Here is a 22625-nt window from a genome sequence, read left to right on the forward strand (position 1 = left end):
TTGAATACCTTGTGTTGTTTAAGATATTAAGTTATTTGAAATTGTTATTGAAATTTATTTTGTTTGGAATTCTTATGTTTAAATTGTAAGGTATATTTAAATTGATGGGAAATTATTCTATTTAATTTGTTTGGATTGTTATTTAACTTCTTTTGTTAATTGTTTTCATTTATTTATTTTTAATTATGAATAAGTTTTATTTAAAATTAATTTGTTTGTTTGATGTGACTTTATTTTAATGTTTTAATTTTAGCATATTTGGATTTAGATTTTTGCAGATTCAAATACTTAACATAAAATTGAAAATGGTAACTTAATTTTTTTTGAGGATTCGAATATCGAGAGGATAATGGTATTCAAGTCGGATTCAATTTTGGATAGTACTAATCAAACAATTTGTGAATTTAGATTAGAATAATTTAGAAACTTCATTGTAACGACTATTTAGTGTTCGTGCTCTTTATGCTTTAGTCAAACTATTTATGGCACCAATAGTAGCATAACAACATCATTAGTAGTAATTTCTACAACAACTTCCTCAACAATTGGAGCATTAGGTGGAATGGCTTCTTCTACATCGTTACTAATAGTAAAATTGTTGTTGTCTTTCAACTTATACGGCTACTAATAAGATTCAAGTGATCATCATCAAATTTAATCTATTACTAACTCATGAATATTTGATAAATCAAAGGAAAGCCAACCCCTGGCAAATATCATTTGCCTTAGCATGTTCCAAAACCAACACTTATTTCAGTACTTATTTTATATAGTATCACCTTAAATCTTTTTCTTACTAAAGCATCGTAAGATGTGAGTGTTCAATTGTGTATAGAAAGTTTGTGCAGTGTCGCGTAGAACTTTTCAAGTTGAACTTGGATTCCAATTCTTTTGTTCCAAGTTTTTCTCACTCCACTAATTAACATAGCTAAAATTTTATTCCAATAATCTATAGCTTATCATTAATATTTGAAGGATAAAACTTAATATATTCCCCTCAAACATAAATCTTTATGTAATACTTAGAATTTGGCTTAATAGCATCTTTCTTCAAGTGTGCATAAAATTCTATCAAGGACCTGAGAGAATTTACTTTTAAGGATAAACTATATCAATCTATGCATCTAAATAGAAATTAATGCATTTATCATCTCATACTTAAGATAAAAGGCTAGACTTAAAGCTTTGCTTTTGGTCAACCAATGAGTAAGTTTTGTCAAATGATGTTATTTCAAATCTGTAACTTGTTAGGTTTTGTCAAATGATGTTATTTCAAATCTGTAACTTGTTTCTAAGATTATAAATTAAAAGGATCATGTTCAAATAAAAAATTCCTAATATTAGTTAATTATTTGTGTTAATACAAAGTTAGGATTACGATGATCACGATTATTCACCTATTGGGTGCAGAGTCAAGGTTGTTATAAATGATTAGAGTAAGGGTTCCTCCGACGATAGGAGCATGGAAGGGGAAGAAAGATAGCTTAGAGTGTAGGTATAGAGACAGTAAAAAAAGGGATATCTATTCCTTGGTTCTCAAAGGTCTTATAATGTTGGTCCTACCTAATGCTGCATGTGCCATTTTTGTATTAGTTCTGTATTGTTTGAAACCCAGCTATCTTACTAATTGTCATTTTCTCGTAGGTATGAGTTATAGGTCATGAGATGAGCTCATGATAAACCATAATATATACATATTTTTACCCCATGCTTGGCATATTTTTGGATGATTTATCATAAGATTTAATGAATTTGACGCTCCTAATCCTTTAATTTCATGTTTTATACTCATGAGAGTTTAGGAAAGTGAAAAGAGTAAGAAACAACGGACAAAATGGGCCTAATTCAGTGTTTCACATGGCCTAGGCACTCCCACATAGGTAATCCACACGCCCGTGTGTGACACACGGGTTGGCCACACGCCCGTGTGTCATGGCCGTGTTGACATTAAATCACGTCAGAATTGCATACGGCTTGAGCACCTTCACACGAGCGTGGCACACGGCCGTGTCCTTGTCCAGCCCAAGTCTAAATCTATTCGTAAAAGGCTAATTTTGGGCTATTTTAGGCATTCCAAAGTCTATATAAACATCTTAGAAAATGATCAAAGGGGGGATATGGAGAGCAGAAGGTAGAGAATACTCGAAGACAGCCATCGGAATCAGTTCGGAAGCAGGATCTACTTCAAGACCAAAGATTTCCATTCAATTTCCTTAGAAGTTCTTTGGGTTTCTTTATGTTTTGTTGTTTTCCCAATTTTGAGATGTTTTCCCCCATTGTTATGAACTAAACTCCCTAAATACCTAAGAGAGATGAAACCTAAGACAGATCTTATTACTATTTGAATGATATGATCAATACCTGTTCTTATTCTTAATTATGTGTTCTTAATTCTTGTTTTAATATTTCAGGATATTAATTCAAGTCTGATGTGCTTATTCAGTGGACCAAAAGTCCCTGTTTAAGAGTAGATTTAGCATAAGTAAGTGGAGTTAAATGCAATCCTAGACATAGGACGACGTAAATCTTCCGGATTAGAGTCAAATCTAATAAGGGAATCCATAGATCGAGTTAATGCGACAATAGGGGTTTTAATTAGAAAGAGATTTTAATTAATCAACCTAGAGTCAGTTGTTTTTAGTCTCGAGAGAGATATTAACATAAATCAAGGATTTCTACGAATTAAGTCAAGTGAATAAATTGTTTAATTTAGAAGTAATAAGTGAAGTCTAGGTGGATTCTTCCTTGGGTATTGTCTTCTCCATTGATGCGATCATAGCTCGGAAAATCATTACCGAATCCATTGAGCTGCCATGAGGACCTATAACTCGATCATGAGCTAAGAAATTTCAAGAAGTGTTAGCAAGCTATGTGGATCGAGGTTGGGGAGAGCAAGAAGCCGGATCCAATAGCCATGCATGGAACAGCTCAATTGGCGTCACTTGCAATTTATTGCAAGTTGAACTTGAATTTTAATAAACTTATCTAATTTAAATAAATGAGTTGCTGGACTTTATTCAACTCATCTTAGTTTATTTTAGTTTAATTAATAAAGATTTTGTTGAACTTCATTTAATAAGTGTTGCTCATAATTAATCTAGTTACTAGGATTATTTATGGATGCATGGTTTAAGTTTAATTAATTATGCTTCTATTAATTTAAGTAGTTGCTGGAATAATTGTTACTTAGGTTTTAGCCATTTATCTAAGTTAAGTGTTTAATGAGTGCATGTTCAATAAGTGTTTAAATGTGTTTAGTAAGTTCAATTTAATATGTTTAAATGCAAGTAACTTTTCAGCTCATAACCGTTGCAATTCAAGGCTGTTACACATTCAATAAAGTGACTTTTCAAGTCATTTTCGGTTACAAACAAGGAGGCTATTACAAATGAGGTTTTATACATCATTTAAAGAGCTTTAAGGAGCATTATATCATCTTTTTATTTCAGCAGCAACCTCTTCATCTACCAGCAGCCATTTTTGCTACTTCAAAAATTAACTCAAAGCATTCAAAATGCCTTTAAGGAGCTGGTGTCTATTCGGCTAGCCAAGGGACAATTCAAGAGTCATTTTTCAAGCATTTACGGTCATTCATTCAGCTGAATTAAAGAGAATTCAAGAGTGAAGTTACTTGATTCAAGAATTTCAAAAGACTTGAACTTTATTTCAGTCTTTAATTAGCACATTAATATGAATTCTTGTGACTATTCATCTAGCATATTCTAGCACTATAAATAGGAGAAATCAGTCTTTGTAAAAGAACCTTTGATGAATTTGATGATATCTTCTTACTTTGTGAGTGTTCAACTCCCATTGTTCTCCAAAGACTGAGTTGGCTTATCAAGCAACCCTTGTAGCGTCAATTCTGTTTAATTTTTTTTTAGAACTTATCACTTGTATCCAAGTGTGGCGTTCACCATACCGAGGTTCCTATCTTTGTAGATAGCAGGTTGAGGTTTACTATTAAACGATCCTTACCATTTTTCCATCACCCTTTCAGCCTAATTGCTTTATAAGTTTCGAGTCAGCACGAATCTATTGTGTTGGTTCACTCTTAAGCTTTAGCCTACCACCTATCATTGTTTCCCTAACCTTTTGAAACCTTTTCTTTTAGGTTATTCTTCAACCATTTGTAAGCCTATTTTTACAAACCGTTCATTTTACCCAATTTAAACGATCGGGCAACAACACGACTCGTGACATCCATATCCAAGTTCGTATCATCCATCGGTTTTCCAACAGTATTTTTCAATTTTTACCTTGCCGTGTTCCTAGTTAATTAAATAGTTAATTTTAGTTTAAAAACATCCCTTTAATTCTTGGGGTAGATAATAAAAAGATAGTAATTACTAGTACTTTTAGTCCTTTTGGATATGATATTTCCAGTCTCACTACAACTATACTACTGTTCGATAGGTGCGCTTGCCTTAGTCGAATTTCTAGTTAGTTTAGCGACCATCAGCTCACAAGGTGTAGGTATTTCAATTCATAAAAGTAACACATATTTAGATAAGAGATATCCAAATTTACTCTAAATTTACCACAGATAATAAATAAAATACATTTATCTGAATATTAGTAAAATTCAGAATATCCAAATATACAAATATGCTAGTTTACATTATCCATTACCATTGCTAGATAGGCTACTTACTTTAAACCATAAATTTAATTTATTTCGTGATTACCGTTTTAAGTATTTGGATTACGTATTTAATTTCGTTGGTGACCGTTTAGTTGGTAAAAGAGCATTATAGTATTTTATTTTATTTTCTATATTATAATTTTTTTTTGTAATTATGATTTTTTTTATTTTATATAAAGTATGTTTAATTAAAATATAAATGATCAATATTATTAATTGAAATTATAAAATGAACATTTAGATCCCCTATTGACATGTTAATCGTCGCTATATGTTTAGTTATATAATTACAACTTCACTTTATATCGACATAAAAATTGTTGGCATATCCACATTTATACAACCTTATATCGATGGTCAAAAGTGTTCCTATATGTTCAATAATGGAGATGACAATTAAATTATATATAAAAAAAGAATCATTAGCATATTTGTATTAATGGACATGTTTAACGATATAGGTATGAACAGATTACGATATAGGTATGAACAGATTACCTACAAATTCAATCTATTTTGATGTCCATTTTTCTCTCAATAAAAATATTTTATATGTAAACATCATTATATGTATTAGAATTGAAAAGTGTAATTAGGTACTACAATTAAAAGCAATTCAATGGTACCCACTAATTATAATGGTTACCCAAACACACTACATATGTAATTATAAATAATTACACCCAAATCCAATTATTAACTGGTTTCTAAATGCACTCAAAATTCTAATTTTGTGGACGCGTTTGTTAACATAATATAATTGTATCATATTTTTCGATGCCATATTTGATAAATATTAAATTGTAATTAAACAATTACATAACTTTAAAATATGAAAATTTTTAATTATTACAAAAAATTATCAACTATACTTAAGAAAATATATTAACTACATATATTAATCTAAGAAAATATTTGAAAATAAGATAACTTATAAAATAAATTTTATTTAATTAAACATGCATTCCATTTGTGTTGGGTTATTCTTTCTCTAACATTAAGCGTATATTTTTTATTATCATTAGTTGATCATTGACCAAGTATATATAATTAATAATAAATGCAATGTAATATAATTAAAATTAATATAAATAATTTATAATAAATGTTGTGTAATATAACTAAATATAATTTTTTTGGTTATTAAAATAACTACAACTTATCTTTTGTCAATAAAATTTTCACATAATTATATTTGAAAAAATATTTAAAATATACATCTTAAAACTGAAATACTATTTATTGTATAAAAATAACAGAGCTAACATATGTGATTATGGGCTCAATTCCCACAAAGAAAAAGTAAAAATACTTAACAATTTTTTTTTAATTTATAAAATTGGTGAATTGACCTAAAAAATTAGAAAATACCGATTAATTTTTTGAAAAATGAATATTTTATAAACAAATTAATTTCTCTCCACCACTAAAACCCTAAAATCTCTAATCTTTTTATTTTAATTCAATATTCATCATTTTTTTTTCAATTTTCTCTTATTCTCTTACACACTCTCTAGAAATTTACAAGATAAGTGACTAATCTTTCAATACTTTTTAAGTGGGGCTCCCTAATTCGGTAACTATACTTTCTAATATTTACTGACTAATATTTTGAAAATTAATATTGTGGCTTTTAATGAGATAGATTAGTAGTTTCATACAAGATTCAATTTTTTATTGATTGAATGACTTTGGGATTCTTACATTTTTATTATGTAATAATTTTTAGAGGTTGATTGACATAAATATTTGGAGAAATTAAGATTGATTGTCTTTATAATCTTAAATTTTTTAAACATTGATTAGAAATTTAACATTTCTATTTAGAAATTATTATGGCTAGCGATTATTGTAAATCTTGTGTTTGACATACACCATAAAGCATTTAAGTAATTTTAATTTTTGTAAAAGAAAATTACTGTAATTGTCATTAAAATCATAGAGACAATATAAGAAGAGTACATTTGCAAAAAAAAAAAAGTCATTGTCAACAACATAATCACAAATTTCCCAAAAAAAAATTTGTGGATTAATATCAGATTTTTTTAAAAATTTCATTGCATAGTTAAAACTTAAATAATGTACAAGTGTGATTAAAAAATTATATAGTATTTGATTTAAGTGTAATTGTTTGTAATTATCTTAATTTTCTCCCTCATTTGAAATTTAAATAATATATTCAGAGTGCTTCAATTATACTCAATCGAATGAGATTCACTAATTATAATGATTATCCAAACATGATGTACATATATTTAATTACAAACAATTAGACACCATAGAGCTTTCCAAACTTACCTTAATATTTATATACTTATCTTTTAACATTAAATTAAAGTAAGATTTGTAAATTTATGATGTATAATTTTACTATAAATAGAGACAAATACAACGCAACAAAGCGCAACCAAATTGATTTGCACATTTCTTAGTTCAAAGTTTGCAATTCTCCCATTCAACCTCAATAATATGTGAATGCTTGTCCCTTCGGGTGCTGGCACTTGACTCTTCTTTCTTCCCTTTTCTTTAAAAAATAAAATAAAAATAGAATTTCCATTGTTGACATGTTTTGCTCTATATATAATATGTTAAACGTTGTGAAATATGGAATAAATGGGATGTTGTTGGAAATGAGTTGGAGTTTAGCATAGATTTCTGCTTAACTTGGACAACAAAATGGGAATATACCTCTTATTATCTTGCTGTTGTTTTAGTTATTTTAAGGCTGACTGTATCTGGTGTTTGCAAATCCTGTAATTATCATTTTATTTTTTTTAAATATATTCATATTTAGTAAACATTGAATCTTGAAACGTGGATGGGCCTACGACAACGTCAAGATTTCAAATCATATCATAATCACATGTATGATTAAGTCAGCTATAGTTTTTGAGACATCGACTGTGACTCTCCATTATTAACCGTTTCTGTTGTCTTTCTGAACTCTCTTCTTTCATTTGTGCCTCAAAAACATTCATTTTTCTTTTTTAATTTTTAAAGCTCTCAATTAATTTAACTTTAAAAAGAAAAAAGAAGAAAACATTACATGTGGTGTCTTTTATGTTTTGAGAAACCGAACGTAACTTTTCACTTCATAGACAAGTTTGGATTTTGTTGTCCCCGTTACAACATGCATCCATTCCCATTATTAATTCATCCTTCCTATTCCTAAGGTTTCTACTTATCTGGTTTGATATATGAACATTGTTATCAGATGATGAAGTCTGAAGCCAAAATGCTGTTACATCAAAAACAGGTTCCAGGTTGTTTTAGTATTATTTAGGAAAAGAAGTGAAGTGCAAGAGGCAAATGAATCACGTGGTTAGTTCCGTATGAAACCTGTTTTACCCTTAATGGCCGTGAACTCTTAAAATTTTCTAAAATACAATTCAATTTCCCGACAATCTGAAATACCTACAAAAAAAAAAAAAGGGTGTTGCCGACCTTCAGGTTGTTTCAGTCTTAGGATGCATGAGTTAAAAGGCTTGAAGATGGACATGTCTGAAACAAGGCAGAGGGAAAACATCCCACATGGTTGAGTTGCAAAGACAGTGGCACAAGGGTTTGATTCCGAAGGTCAATTTTGGACCACATAGTTCTCCTCTCCTTGGACTTTGCTTTGCTTTGGGTTCCTTCTACCTGGCTTGGGTCTGTATCATATTCATGTAATTTTTGTATCATAATCGTGATTAATATAATTTATATTTATAAAAACTTTTGATAATGATTTGTGTTTATAAAATTTTGAACATCGGTATATTTATCCAAAGTTACTAATATTTTTCCATTAAAGCAAGGGTATGGCATTAGACAAGAAAGCTAACAGTCATATGTATGCCTTTGTCTAGTGACTGCCTAGTTGCATGTCGATTATGATGAAGAAAAAAACCCTGAATTTCTGCTCTAAGTCTTCGAGACTTTGGAGACCGTAAGAATTTAAATGGATCTGCAAATGCAGAACAAATAAATTAGGGCTAAAACAGGGAGTAATAATGTAATATGCAGTGATTGATTAATCTAAGAGTAAATTATATCAGTAATCACCTAATTATTAGTAATTGTTTTGATTAACTAACTATGAGAAGTTACAAAATGGTCACCAATTATCAGTAAATTTTTTTTATACCCAACTATATGAAAAGTTACAAAATAGTTGCCCAACTAATTATTAAAAAATTGGTATAATAACAATTTTAATCCTCAACATTTATACATTGTGTAATTTATTTATTTATTTTTGCAATTTTACTTTTCTTGACACTTTCACCTAAAACACTAAAAAAACAAATTTATCAACTGAATGTGATTAAAAATATACAAAAAAAAGGCAACACTAAAAATTCAAGATAATAATTTTAATATTTTTTTTCATTCTTTTAAAATTAATCCTCAATGTCACAGGAAAAATAAAAATGCAAAAAAAAGACCAAATTACATAATATAAATATTGAGGGTTAATTTTTTTTAGAATCAAGACTAAATATACATAATTTATAAATGTTGAGAGTTAAAAGTTACTACTATGTCAACTTTAAAAGTTGTCATCATTAGCCATTTTGGTGACAAAAAAGGTTAAAATTGAATAATTTGTATACCATTTTGTAGCATTTTATAGTTGAATGACAAAAAAAATTAAATAACCATTTTATAACTTTTCATAATTTAAAAAAAATATAATTAAATGATTACTAATAAAATTTACCATTAAACCAAATAACAGTCCATCAATAATGTCATATAAACGTACATAGTTACAAAATTAAAACAGTACGCAAACCTGTAATCTTAATTTGTCCTGTAGGGTAGCAAACTAGATTTTCGCAATTGAGAGCTTGAAATGTGTTGTAAGATATGCATGAATTTTTGGAAGTCACATGACACATGGCCATGTCAAGGTGAAAATTCATTACATAAATTTAACCAAAACTTAAAAAGATGTATTTATGCATATAATATAGCCCCCCAATCAGTTCTCTAAAGCAGCAAAATTTTGTCCATATTGATTAATGAGGAAATTACGATTAATAGCATTGATTAAGGGATGTTACCGACGTTTTTCTTACTATATAATAATAAGAATATGTGGTCATTATTATTGTTATCGTTGAAAATCAAGTTTAAGTCGGTGTTAGTCGATGTTATGGGTATAGAATCAAGATTAATTAAAATAAACAAATTTTTGAATAGGAGACTTGACCATGAGAAGCTATATAAACTTTTAAATCTAGCTGAAGAAAGGTAGAACATGTGATTTATCACGTGTGGAGATATGGAAATGGAACACCCTAATTTTAATTTTTTAAAAGTACTACGTACCTATTTTAATGATATTATTATATGTTTCTTCTCCTTTCTCTTTTAAATATTTAAACACAACTAATCTTTTAAATCTAGGTGAGATAAGTAAGATCATGCCCTAAGCAAAACCTAGGAATTTAACTATAATGGGAGAATCTATGTGGTCTAACTTCTAAGAACTACTTTAACCCACTCTTATTTAATTCACTCCTTTTAAAGGAATTAAAGTTAGGAAAGTGCTATGCTTTTTTTTAATCATATTAATTAACTATATTATTAGTTTTAATCATTAAATCAATCATTATATACTAAATTAAATAAACAATTCAACTGAACATTGATGGTGCAGTAAAAGTGGATTTCGGATTAACCATGATTGGAAATGTTATATGAGAAAGAATAGAACATGGGTTCTTGGTTATAATCGATTTTTAGGAACCTGTTCTATTTTCGATACTGAATTATGGAGTATTCTGGATGGTTTGACAATTACACTTGATAGAGAGTTTGTCAGAATAATTATCTTATCATATAGTCTAGAGGCGGTACAAGCTATACAGGGCATATCGAATTCCACTTAGGTTAAAATGATCCAATTTTTATTGGCTAAAGTTGTGCATTGATCGATTCATCATGTATCTAGAAGACAATAAAGAGATAAATAGTCTAACTAAAATGACTATTAGTAATAAAGTTGGCCTTTAGCTATTTGAACCGCCCAGGGGGTTTGGGCATATCTCTATGTAGTTTTTCATTCACTAAAAAAAAATTCACAATAAGCTAATTAATTAATACACAATTTTCGTAAATAAAGTGAAATTCAAACTTGAAAAACTCAAAGATTCATAACTTCATCTTTTAACAACACATAGAATGCTTTATTAATAGATTAAATTGATGTCACGAATCAACTAAATATCAATTCAAAATAAATTATATTACTATAAAATTATTTTTATTTTATATATTTTTATATTAAATCAATAAAAATTATAACTTTTAAAACTTCAAATTTATGATTTAGTTATTAACTTTTTTTTAATAAATATATGGTTTAAATCAATTTTTTACCCATATTAAATTATAATTTAGATTTAAATGCGAAGAGAAAATTAAAGTATGTAGTATGTTTTAAAAAATAGAAAATTATTAATTAAGTAGTTTAAACTTATAGACTGACAAAGTAAGTATAATTCAAAAGACAGGAAGTAATAAGAGAACGTGGGCTTGCGTGCTAAACTGACAGACGGGAGGGCCGCGTAGATGGGTGATTATTGACTACATTTGCCCTTAACCCACTTGCCTACTTACCCCAGTTCCCAGACACTCCGATAAGGACAGTATGGCGTATCTCTCTTCCTTTTTATTCTATTTCAGTTTATATTTATATTTATTTATATAATTCTGATTCATAAATATCAATACACCATAAGAACCCTATTTAATAAGAAGCATAGCCCACTGCTTTCTTCCATGCATTTGTCCCTTATAATTCCACTACCCAAGCATATCTCTTCTCTACCTTTCTTGCTCTTGTTTTTTACTTTGTTTCTTTCCTCCTCTCATCCCATTTTCCCCTTAGGTTTTTCTTCTCTGACAAAACCACATCCCATATATTTATAATATCCTTAAACTTTCACTTTGTTGATTACTTTCCTGAGCCAAATATCAATACAATGTCAAGCAGAAGATCACGTTCCAGGCAATCAGGTGCTTCAAGGATCACTGATGATCAGATCATCGATCTTGTTTCCAAGTTGCAACAGCTTATCCCTGAGCTTCGTGGAAGACGCTCCGACAAGGTACTTTTACCATGCTCTTTTTTTTTTATCTATACATTTCTCTTTTTCTTTTCTATGGCCTTCCTTCACTTTTGTTGTGCTATACTCAAACATATATTAAATTTGATGTTTCTTTTGAACCTTAGAAGGAAATCCCATAATTAATCTTAAAAAATATCATGTTTTTTCATTAATGTTTTCCCCCTCTAATTTGTAATTTTCTCTTCAGGTATCAGCTTCTAAGGTCTTACAGGAAACCTGCAACTATATCAGAAGCTTACACAGAGAAGTTGACGGCTTAAGCGATCGGTTATCTCAGCTATTAGCTTCCACAGACACCGATAGCGACCAAGCAGCCATTATCAGGAGTTTACTTATGTAATGATCAGATTTTTGGTTTTTTTTTCCTAGATTAAGTATTACTCACTTTTTCCAGGTCTAGGGTTTGTTTATCATCGCTTGTATTGTAGTAATGCAGAACAAAGGTGGAACAGTGGCTACAGTGAACCATGTTTCGTAATCCTTGTCATCAAGAGACTTGTATACTGTCCGAGTTTATCCTCGTATATTTATAAAATAAAAAGAAATTATGAGTTGATTTACAGCCGCGATAGTGAGGAAAATTCCTGCTTCTTTTTTCTCAGCAATTTAAATTTTATTAAGAAAAAAAAAAGTGTTGCATGGAGCAAACACCAGAACTAATTACAAAGCATTAGAACAGTACGAGGAAACACATCATAACCATCTATCACTGAAATGCCTACAAACTAACACCAAGACAAAAACACCCCAGAATTAAAACAACTTCAACAGCAAATTAGAAAACGAAATATGAGCACTTTAAGCCATTTTTATTAAGATTATATTGGTTTATTCATGGTGACATTACGGTTCTAATGTATATTTGATGAATATGGCAAAGTTTCAAATTATAGAGGAAAGCTAGCCATGGCTTGTGCATACGTTAATAGTTCTGTTAATAACCTTTAGTTAAGATTAAGCACAGAGAGAGAGAGAGAGAGAGATTTAGACTTAAAGAGTGGACCCTGAGAGGTCAAACCTCGGAAGCTGTGGACAATGGCGGACATGTGATTTACTGCACGTCAAATTATCTTTAGGGTCTAACCTTCGATCAGATGGGTTTCAACCTTTGAATTCGTTGTACTCGTTTTAGCCTTTAGGTGCAGTTTAGAAGATATACTTCGCATATGAACCATGCTTAAATGCTTGGAAAAAAAATTCATATCTAAATTTGAATTTAATCACTCTATGTTTATGAAATTAGTTGAAGTCAGAGTTGGAAGAAAATAATTTAGCAAAACTTATCAAATGTTTACATTTAAAATGTAGAGTTTAGGGTTAGAAAAATGTTAAAAAATAATTTGATAATTATTTTCTTGAGAAATAAAATAGTAATGATAATCATTTTTCATGGATAAAAATCAATTCTTTCAAATTAGAAAGATGAAAGAAGAGAATAAAAAAGCATATCTTAATTCAAATTTATATAAATTTTAAATATTTTATTTTATTTTTCTACTTTACTAGGTAGTGAATGGAAAAAATAAAAATATTTTTTCTTTTAAATTTTCCATCGAGCATTCCTATAAAAAATTGTATTTTTTTTTTCATCTTTCTATTTTATAGAAACTTTAAGTTTGTGAATTAGGTTGGTTTTCTAATCCAATAATTTTGCTCTTTGAAATTCTTAGTACAAATTCAAATTATGCTCCAACTCCATCCATGGGACGGAGTATCTGTTGTTTTTCCCGCGTCTTTCATTGGTTCGCTAATTTTGTCTGTACACTCGACCCCAGCAATCGGGTGGGTGTGGGTTTTTCTCTTACGTCAGGAATATCCTTTTAACCAACGGCGCTGATCCATTTCCCTCCCACCCTCCATCCAACGCTCCCCTTTCTCGCTTTTCTCTTTGATGTCAAACTTTCTTGTCGACAACTCATGATCATTTATGAAAAACAATAACATTGACCTTACACGTAAAGATCTTAGAACTCATCTGCATTATCCTTGATGCATATGTGACGTACGCGAACATGAGCAATAAATAAATGCGAGCGAAAGACCGTCATTCCTCTTAATCGTTCCCTTGTCTCTGCCCAGATATGACCTCGCATTAACGTAATTTTATTCGGATCCAAATTGAAAAACAAAAAAGTAAAATAGAGAAAAAGAAATTTATTTCGATTTTATGTTCTAAATTTTTAATGTGGAGGCTTGATTTAATTAGCTCTTTGAGGATAACCCGCGACTGAGTCAAAAAGGCTATGGCATTGGCGGGAATGAGTGACTCAGTGTCAATCAGGGTTCCGTACAGTAACTTAAAGAACGAATCGGAAGTTGAAATGATCGTCGATCCTCATCTTCAGATGGATCTGAATTCGTCTCCCAGCTTTCGTTCAACTTCTTCCTCGTCTCCTTCGTCGAGGCCTCCCCACGGAAACTTTAACTTATCGTCGCCAATCCGCGTCAGGTCCAAGGATTCTAGCTTAATGACTCTAGTTCTTAGTTGTATGATCGCAGCTGGGGTTCAGTTTGGTTGGGCTTTGCAACTATCGCTCTTGACTCCTTACATTCAGGTCTTTTAAGTGCTTTTTTTTTTCATTTTTGTAATTTACGTTAGTTTATGTGAAATTTAAAGGGAAAAAAAATAGGTTATTGACAATAAATGTTGTGAAATTTGAATTTGATGCAATGTGTTATGATTAGTTTTATTATTTGTTGACATTGTTGTGTTCCATTATGTTTTTTTTCTTTTTCTTTTTCTTTTTGTAAATTTGAAGGGAAAAAAAATCAGCACATTATACTTTTTGTAAGCCATCTTGAATTGAATCAGTTAGAAAGTTGACACTAGAATAGCGGCATTACTTTCTTTGATGTTTACTCATAAATTTATTTAATTCTCTGGGATTCAGAAAACGTTTTGGGTGTAATTACAAGTTGGAAAAGAGAAATCATTGTGTTGAGAGAATAGTTTTTTTCTTTATTCTCTTTTTTCTAGAAATTCTTCTGATAATTTGTAGGAATACATTATCATATTTAAAAACATCATATAGGATGGCCAACAGTTGAAAACAAATATTGAAATGGGGGTTTGGGGGGGGGGAATGTTTACTAGCAACTAGATAGCCAACAATTTCAGCATGATGATTATTGGCATGTGTGAGAAAGAGAATAATATGATCGTAATATTTCAAAGAACATCTTTGGAAAATAATATGATTTTCAGTTATACTAGTATAATAGCATCTCTTCATTTATTTATTGTTAGCTTCAGCCATGATTTCTTTTCAACTGCTTTAAGCTTCTCTTTAGCTTATAATACTTTCCTTTATGTTTGACATTGCGTGATTGGTTGATTCATGCAGACACTTGGAATAGGACACACTTTTTCTTCATTTATTTGGCTCTGCGGTCCCATAACTGGTCTTGTGGTAGGTGATGTGAACCATGTTACATATAATTCTTAGATATGCTTCTATTTTTATACTATTGCCATTTTCTTTATTGACAATTTAATATGGTAACTTGGTAAATCTTATAAAACAGCTTGTGCTTCTTTTTGAGCTAACTCATAAAAGGGTTAGTGAAGGGCTGACTTTCATGCCTCCTTGATCCTTATAGAAGGTGGAAAATGGGTCCCTAGAAGATTTATGAATAGGCTTGCATAATAGTAAAGTACTTTGTTTTTGCAAATTTTTATTGTCTCCCTTCATACCCTGGGAATCTTGTAGTCCTTTATCCCACTGTAGACAGCTGATTGACTTCATGGTCTCTTTTTTGATGTGTAAATTTGATTTAGGATATATATATTTGTTAATATCCTTTTGGCTATAAATGTGCTACTGCAGTGATAGATGTAAATAACTACAGTTAAAAAGAATTCGGAGAACACTGCCTGTCTTTACATGTCATTCATTGAGTTGGCTTACATTTGATGTTAGGTTCAACCTTGTGTTGGCATTTGGAGTGATAAATGCACTTCAAAATATGGAAGGAGACGACCTTTTATCCTAGCTGGATCACTCATGATCTCTGTTGCTGTAAGCATCAAAGAAGATTGTTCCATCTATTAAATAATTTGTTCTCATGTTTTTTGTGTTTTATGTATGCTAAACTATGTTTTGTAATTTAGGTGATAATAATCGGGTTTTCTGCAGATGTTGGATACATATTAGGCGATACAAAGGAGGATTGCAGGTTTCCTTTCCTGCTTTTGATCCCTTCTATTAACTTATAGCCCCCAGTCTCCACCCCCGAACTCAACCAAAAAAAAAATATTAATGGAATGATATATGCAATGCAGTACATTTAAGGGTACACGAACAAGGGCACCTTTTGTCTTTGATATTGGGTTTTGGATGTTGGATCTTGCAAACAATACAGCGCAGGTAAGCCTTCCATGAAAATTAAATTTTTGTTCCAGTTTACCTTGTATTCTGCATGAGCTAATAATATTACTTTTATTTCCTTAGGGACCAGCTCGTGCCCTTCTGGCTGATCTGTCAGGTGAACTCCTTTAAGAAGACTGGAAAAATTTCTGGTCTAGATATAGCAACATTGAGATATTTAGGTTCAATGCCTTTCGTTTACAAGTTCCTATAATACCACAAAATTTGAATACTATGTATAACAAAATGTTGGATTGCTATGCATTAGGTCCTGATCAACATAATTCTGCAAACGCTATATTTTGCTTATGGATGGTTGTTGGAAACATCTTGGGATTTTCCGCTGGTGCTAGTGGGAGTTGGCACAGGTGGAATTTGTTTTCACGTGTTATTGTGATGAAACGAACAAATATGGCATACTCAGTTCTTTATTTCATCATTTAATGCATTTAGGTATTGATCTAATTCTATAAATTATCTTGACACAGATGGTTTCCTTCTTTGAAAAGTAGAGCTTGCTGTGAAGCCTGTGCCAATCTTAAAGCAGCATTTCTTGTTGCTCTTGTAAGTAGCATTATCCATTGAACTTTTCACACTTATAAAGCTTTCTAGAATGTTAAAACTGAAATTCTACTAAACGTTACTTCAATACGTATTATTTGTTTATATATGGTCTAAATTATGGTATGTCACTTTAACATGCTTACTGATTCTTCAGATAATGATATTAATATGAACATGGCATATTGTGATTGAAATTGTTGATCTCAGTTGTATTTATCTTTAATGTTGTCCTGCTGATTCCATGAGCTATGAAGATAATTTTCTTGTGGGGCCAAATATTCGCACAAGTTGACCTTGAAATAGTTATTCTTATTAGTTTCTAAGTTTAACCATGTAGACATGTGGTGTAGCTTCTCTAAACTTTAAATGGTTTTTCAGTAGTTCCTGTTGGGATGCCAGTTTTTTGCATTTTGTGGTCGCTCATGTTTTCAAACACTTCCATTGATGCCGTCCATATTGCTCAAAAAAATTGTGTGGTATTGATGCAGGTCTTTCTCTTTTTTTGTACTCTTGTGACTATATGTTTTGCGAAGGAGGTTCCACTTTCAGTGCCAGCAAACCAGCCAGCTCACGTATCGGATTCTGCTCCTTTGTTGGATGATTCCAATCAACATAGCTTTCAACACCCAAAATCAAAATCTGAAGTGTCTGTTGTTCTCAATGCTAATAGGAACCATACTGAAAATGGATATGAGCGAGTGTCAAAATCTGAGCATGCTAAGAGAAAAGATACAAATGTTCAAGATGAAGTTTTCAGTGATGGACCTGGTGCTGTTCTTGTCAACTTGTTGACCAGTTTAAGGCATTTACAGTCTGGAATGCGCTCAGTGCTTATTGTTATGGCTCTCAGTTGGGTAAGTCTCAATGTTTTGTTCTCTACACTTTTATTGTTTGAGATCGGCCTCGAGTCAATTGTCTGTTGATTGATCACAGACACTAGGACGGTTAACATTTTGATCTGATTTCTTGTACAGTTTCAGAACCTTTTCTCTTCCCCCATCGAGAAATAAGGAAAGTAGGAAAGGTAAGGAATCATTTATTATTATTGTTTTTATGTGTATTTGGATTTTATTTGCAGCTTTCCTTGTTCCCGTTCTTTCTGTTTGATACGGATTGGATGGGAAGAGAAGTATATCATGGAGATCCAAAGGGGAATGCTTCTGAAATAAAATTGTATGATCAAGGTGTCAGAGAAGGTGCATTTGGTTTGCTATTAAATTCTGTAAGAACTCAAAGTTGATCATCAGTTAGTCTTTCTTAGATTTTCTCTCAATCTTCTGATTAATGTTATGGTGTTATTCAATGAGGGCTGTTGGTGATTTGTTTTGTTTTTAATCATTTCAATGTAGGTTGTTCTGGGTGTTAGTTCTCTCTTTATTGAACCGATGTTTAAAAGGGTGGGATCAAGACTTGTTTGGGCAATGAGCAACTATATTGTGTTTGGCTGTATGGCTGTCACAGCTATAATTAGTTTGGTATCTGTCAGAGAATATTCTCAAGGGATCGAACATGTAATGGGAGGGAGTGCTGCAATGAGGATTGCTGCCTTGGTTATATTCATTCTTCTAGGCTTTCCTTTAGCTGTATGTATCAAATGAGTTGCTGTAGATTTTATATCCTTCAGTTTTTCTTTTCAAAAATAATGTTTCTTTTGTATGTTTTGTTTATGCAGATTACCTTTAGTGTTCCATTTTCTGTTACAGCAGAGTTAACTGCTGAATCTGGTGGCGGCCAAGGTTTACATCTCAATAGTCTTCTCTGGCGTGTTCTTCTACTTTACATGGTTTCTGTAACGTAACAGTTGTGTCTATGCAGGATTGGCAATTGGAGTTCTGAACCTTGCAATTGTTGTTCCACAGGTATGAAATTTTATGCATTTTCTATTTAATTTGAGCTTTTATATTTTTTCAGAAGGTAAAAATATGCACAGGTCCCTGTACTCTTCGTGAATTGGGAATTTAGTCCCTATTTTATTTATAGGAATTTAGTTCCTCTACTTTTTAGATTTCAAAATTCAGATTCAACTGTTAACATTGTTATATTATATTTTGTTAAATTCAGGTTTATTACAACGTCAATATTTTTAGTTACATTGCTACCGGGTGAATATTTTTTCTATATCTCAAAATGTCACACCAACAAATTAAAAAAAAGAAAAAGAAAAAGTGTTAACAATTAACCTGTATTTTGAAATCTGAAAAGTAGAAAGACAAAATTCCGAAATTGTGATTAGTAACCTTTTCAGAATGTTTCTTACCACATAAGTTGGATTTTAGCTCCAAATATGTTGGCATTTTGGGTGCCTTTGTATGTCGGAAACTTTTGGACGTATAAAATAAAAAGTTGACTGTAAACTGAAAGAAAAACTCGTACCTTTTGTGCTATCTCAATTTCATGTAATTAAGTTAAAACTGACTTTGAACGTATTTATTGGTTTGTTCAGATGTTTGTATCGCTGGGTGCAGGTCCGTGGGATGCTCTATTTGGTGGAGGAAATATACCAGCCTTTATTTTGGGTTCCTTATGCGCTCTGGGTGCAGGGGTTATCGCAACTTTCAGGCTGCCTGATTTGTCAAGTTCCTTCAAGTCGTGGTTTTCATTTTGGTTAAGGACCAAAATTTCCTTAATAAAGTGAAAACCCACTTTGTATTATGATTCTTAGCAACCACAAAACTGGTGTCATTTGCTTTCAGAGGATGCCTCTACCGTCATTGGTACGTATAATTTTCGTACTAAAAGATATGCGAATTGCATATCTAAATTCATTCATTTTTTCCTCACTGTTTTGGAGGTACATTTATTTTATGTAGAGTTGGTAAATTGACTATTATTGTATTCAGAAGAATGTGAATGGGAAATGTGGTATAGGAGATATAATCATTACATGTGACTCCACCCAAGGTTGAATTTCAAATATAAATATGTATACAACACATGTTTGCTCATTTTTCAAAAATAAAAAATAAAAAAATCATATAGTTGAAGCCTAGGGGCCGAATCAAGAACATGAAATTCTGGACAACAGCACCACAGCAGCAATAAAGGAAAATACCCCAAGCTGCTTCTGGATGCTCTTGTAGAAATGGATTGCCTCAAAGCCAATCCCTTGTAGTCAACCAAACATGTAGATCATGTTGTATACGGTACCCCCGAAGTTCATTCCCAACATGATATCCCAAGCACTTGTCTTTGGATACCTAAGCAAAGAAAACCAAACAAAGCGATAGAAACTCAAATTAACAAGTGAAAATCAGTTGTGCTAGCATCTGATCATGTTATACAGAATTTTAGAGGCTACGGTAAGAAAATGGGGGAATAGAAGTTTTAAGTACAGCAAGCTGGTTTTTTTAGTTCCCATGAATCTCGCTCGTCTAAAATACATTCTTTAAGATTTACAGACTAAATGCATCTTTGGGCCAGCTAGTTGTTATAAACCTGAAATTTTCTCCCTCTTTGTTGCAATTATATCTAAAAACTAGGTTTGTTCAAAATAGTAATGAAAATATCAAGAAAAAAAATAGTGGTACAAGAAGAACATGAGCTGACATCTCAAAATAAAAGAAGAAAAAGAAAAGGCCTTTAAATTAAACCATCACTAATGCTGCTAATATTTCTGCATGAAAATGATGACATTTTTGCAATGAATAAACCAAAGTTCTCCTTTAGAAGAAGAGTAAGAGCTTTTGCTCCTAAATTTACTTTGAAACATATTCAACTGAACAAACAAATAAGCTAGATTAACAAGAATATTTCTTGGACGGTTTGATCAAGTATGCTTAACTGATTTTTAATTATTTTAAACTTATTGCATAATAAGTTTTTTTTTTGGGTCCACCTCAGGCTTTAATGTTTTTAATTGTTCATTGATTGAATCCTTTGAACCCTAAAAAAATAATTGAAATATCCAACCAATCATAAATTACTATGTGTTAGATTGTGATACCATTATAAAAAAATTAAATTTTTTTAAAAATATTCAAAAAAAATGTAAAAAGTACTAGAAAATTAAGTTCCTGAATAATTGTTGCTTGTGGCTGAGAGTTTTTCCTGGGATACTAATTGTTGGAAACAGCACGACCTCAAAATAATAGTGACTTCAACTCTTCCCGAAGGTCGAATGATGCAAATGAGCAGTAAGATCCTAAGGCTGTTGGATGGATGAATGTAATATTATATATATTTGGTATGGTATTATCATCTGTTTTACATATTAAAATTAGTCATGTTCGAACTAGAGATAGTATTTAAATAAATAGATAATCTATAAAAATAGTCACTTTTGTTTGCCTCATATTACATTTTAATCACTTATATTTGAAATGTTATGTTTTAGCCACTTATGTTACTATTTTGTTACAAAGTGATCACTCTACTGTTAAGTTCCGTTATCTCTCTAACGGTAATCCTACGCGGTAGTCCAACTAGATTTTAGATGTCAACTTAGATTTTTAAATGGGATAAAAATAGATTTTTAATTAAAAAATTTAATTAATTAAAATTTTTAAACCTAAATCTTAATTAAAAAAATGTTCATCTCCTCTTTTTAATTTTTCTTTAGTCTCTTTTTTTTTCAATGGTTTTTTTTTTCATTTGACTGGAAAAACTATTATTAAGATCAAAATAGTTGAAATCAAATTGACTACTTCATAAAGATGGAGGTATGTCTTCTTTGCATTCCTCTATCTCTTTTATTCAATACTGAAAAATAAAAGATTGGATTTTTTATTATTTAATAAAAACCCTAAATTAAAATTCTTGATATGAATATTAACAACTAAAAGAATTTCAGATCAGAAAAAAGGGATACCCACAAAGGGATGTGAACAAACAAGCCGATTCAAATCAGAAAAAATCGGATTGAGAAACTAATTATTCAAGAACGTGAAGAATTGGAAAATACAATGATTAGGAACAAAAACGATTACCATCTTCTTATTTATCGACAACCACTTCATTTTAAGTTTTAGAACATAAATTTGTCAGTGAAGAAGACATACCTGGACTCTCCATTGAATCCTCTTTTGTTTTTGTACGTGAATACAAAATTTTGATGATAATAGCTTTTTTAGTCAATTGAAAAAGAAAATTAAAAAAAGGGGGGAGATGAACGGTTTTTTAACTAAGATTTAGGGTTTAAAATTTTTAATTAATTAAATTTATTTAATAAAAAATCTATTCTCATCCCATTAGGAAATTCAAGTTGGCACTTAAAATCTAGTTAGACTGACAGGTAGGATTACCGTTAAAGAGATAACGGAACTTAACGGAAGAGTGATCACTTCGTAACAAAATAATAACATAAGTGACTAAAACGTAACATTTCAAACATAAGTGACTAAAATGTAACCTGAAACTAACAAAAGTGACTATTTTTATAGTTTACCCTAAATAAAGTTCTCTTAATAATAATATTTTAAAATTCAAATTTAGTATTATGTATATGTAAATGTAAATAACTTAAAAACTCCATGCAAAAAATAAGATAGATGGCTATGGAAGAGTGAGACTAGCAATGTTTATTTTGACAAGAGACAAGCAATGTTTATGATATCTCATTAACATGCACTGTGTAATTATGTAAATAATTATATGTAATGTAAATCCTTGTTAGTTAATATTTCTTTCATTTTTCTTTTGATATTTGTTTTGTGCAATTTATTAGGGGTTGGTCAAAGGGTACCAAGGGTGCTGGGCAGTGTTTGTGTTTGACTGTGAGGCGATGGTTGTGTGAGTTCTTTTTACAATTTGGAAAAAGAAAATTATAATTTATAATATCTGTAAATATATTCGTCAACTTTTTAATCTTGTTTGCACTCACAGTTTCCTTTTTTAAAATCATATGCAATTTATTAGGTATCTGTTGTCTGAAAAGGGATGATGATTCAGATGCAGCATCAACTTCACCCATGAAATTTCATTATACTCTGC

At 30.8% G+C, this 22625-nt stretch overlaps 1 protein-coding gene and 1 pseudogene across 1 annotated transcript; both read left to right on the forward strand.

Annotated features, from left to right (window-relative positions):
* The first annotated feature begins 11383 nt into the window (after positions 1–11383).
* LOC107919583 (transcription factor PRE6) lies at positions 11384–12326 on the forward strand. The gene is made up of 2 exons (XM_016849020.2): positions 11384–11745; positions 11954–12326. The coding sequence occupies exons 1-2, from the start codon at positions 11620–11622 to the stop codon at positions 12104–12106; spliced, it is 279 nt and encodes a 92-aa protein (XP_016704509.1). The 5' UTR covers positions 11384–11619; the 3' UTR covers positions 12107–12326.
* Positions 12327–13585: 1259 nt separating this feature from the next.
* Positions 13586–19580, forward strand: LOC107918338 (sucrose transport protein SUC3-like; annotated as a pseudogene).
* Positions 19581–22625: the final 3045 nt, after the last annotated feature.

Source organism: Gossypium hirsutum, chromosome A12 (assembly GCF_007990345.1).
Source record: "Gossypium hirsutum isolate 1008001.06 chromosome A12, Gossypium_hirsutum_v2.1, whole genome shotgun sequence".
Classification (NCBI taxonomy): domain Eukaryota; kingdom Viridiplantae; phylum Streptophyta; class Magnoliopsida; order Malvales; family Malvaceae; genus Gossypium; species Gossypium hirsutum.

Excerpts from the sequence above, each read along its gene's own strand:
- LOC107919583 (XM_016849020.2), top strand. The coding sequence starts at position 11,620 with ATGTCAAGCAGAAGATCACGTTCCAGGCAATCAGGTGCTTCAAGGATC. Across the intron at positions 11,746-11,953 it reads GTGGAAGACGCTCCGACAAG|GTATCAGCTTCTAAGGTCTT; the intron begins GTACTTTTACCA and ends TTTTCTCTTCAG.